Source organism: Perkinsus marinus (assembly GCF_000006405.1).
Source record: "Perkinsus marinus ATCC 50983 genomic scaffold scf_1104296951524, whole genome shotgun sequence".
In the NCBI taxonomy this organism is placed as follows: domain Eukaryota; phylum Perkinsozoa; order Perkinsida; family Perkinsidae; genus Perkinsus; species Perkinsus marinus.
The window spans coordinates 1-1,725 of record NW_003209252.1 but is presented as its reverse complement, the minus strand read 5'-3'; the positions used below and the strand labels follow the sequence as shown (position 1 = coordinate 1,725).

The following is a 1,725-nucleotide window of genomic DNA, read 5'->3' as shown; positions in this document are numbered from 1 at the left end:
GAGTGGAACTCGGTCTTCTAATTCCATAGGATCATTAAAGTAGAGAAGACATTAGTACTAGTCTATACAACACGGCAGGGTTCGCATTAAGCACCCCTCAACCTTGACGAGGTCCCTCAGGGATAGCTTCAGCAACCTCGGGAACATTGAACCTCACACTTGCTGGTGACTTCATCATCCCGGCAACCTGCGGCTTTGGTGGATAATAGAAACCGGGAACCTTAACGAGATCAGAGTAGACAGCCTGACCCATGACCAGGAGAAGGAAACCAAATAGCTGAAGCCAAGACCATGCAGTCCATACTTCACCAAAGTTAGAACCAGGAGCCACAAGATACTGGATAATCAGATCACATATCCAGATTACAGCAGTTCTAGTAGCTTCTAGCATTGTCCTATGTACGGCGGAGAGAGCGTAAGTGACCAACATTCCAGCCATATTATAGGTGAAAACCGAGACAATGTAGACACCAACCATTATCTGTAGATTCTTATTGTTTTCAATCATGACCATAGTATCCAAAGTATTCTCGGCAGATCCTTCATCCTTACCGGGAATAAAATATAACAATGGGAAGATGAGAATGAACAAGATGAGGGTACCCCAGACACCTTCCATACCAACAATATGGAACGGAGCAATAGTGTAACCCTTCAAGAGCTTTTCCTCAGTGACAATTTGTAGAGATTGGATGACTTGCGAGGCAACGATCATAATCATACCAAATACCATTAGACCAGTACTAGCATGTGACGTAGAGGAAGAACCGGACATGATATTGGCGATGCCTACTAAACAGATGGCGACCACACACATGAGGACTCCAAACCAATGATAACCGTGTAACTTCCTACCAAGGAAGAAGACAGAAAAAATGGCGGAAAAGATGATCATTGAACCCCTCAACATCTGCCAAACAGACGCCGAATTATACAACAATCCCACGAAGGACATAGTCGTGGCGATCAAATCAAAGGTAGCAGGGGCCAATATCAGTATACCAGCTTTCCAAAAACTAGGTGTAGCATTCTCGAACTTCTGCTGCTGCTGTGGTTGCCGCAATAAGGCCTCGTAAGCCTCACCGTGCTGCCTCCTGGCTCTCATGCGATCAATGAAGACATCGACAAAGTGGATGAGCAGAACGATACACATACCCATGAACATGGTTAAGGTCCCGAACCAGGGCTTCATAAAGTGCTTCACATCTCCATTGATACCAACCGAAGTCATCTCAAACTGGAGTTTGGTACACATAGTATTGAGAGAGCCGAAGATCAGGAGGCCCATGATGTACAAAGTAGTCTTTCCACAAAAAGCCATGGTTATTTCAAGACGATGAGGACAAGAGAGGTTCCACGGGAAAAAGATAAAAAAAGCTGACCGAACATCCAATTTCAAAACACACGAATTGTAGGGCTCCACAACAAATCTTCTAACATTTCAGTAGTCTTTTAACCGCCTACTCAATCACGAAATGTTTTAGCGCCACGCTAGACTGCCGCACACTCTGACTAGCTTCCCATATACATAGGCCTTTATCACTCCTATGCTCATGCACAGTGAACTCACGAGTTGATAAACTGGACAAGTTCCTGGTGGCATCCTAATCAATCAGAGGGGTAGGGTGTTACATTGTACTAACGACATGAGCTCACGGTGACGTGACCCAGTCGGGTAAAACATTGCATACCTCTGGCATTGGGAAACCTAAATTTACCCAACCG

The 1,725-nt window shown here is 45.0% G+C and overlaps 1 protein-coding gene across 1 annotated transcript; it reads right to left on the bottom strand.

Moving 5' to 3' along the window:
- Nucleotides 1–97: 97 nt before the first annotated feature.
- Pmar_PMAR014772 (conserved hypothetical protein) lies at nucleotides 98–1,321 on the bottom strand (the record flags this gene model as incomplete). The annotated part of the gene is made up of 1 exon (XM_002777522.1): nucleotides 98–1,321. One exon carries the CDS (start codon nucleotides 1,319–1,321, stop codon nucleotides 98–100), a length of 1,224 nt encoding a protein of 407 aa, XP_002777568.1.
- Between the last annotated feature and the right edge of the window lie 404 nt (nucleotides 1,322–1,725).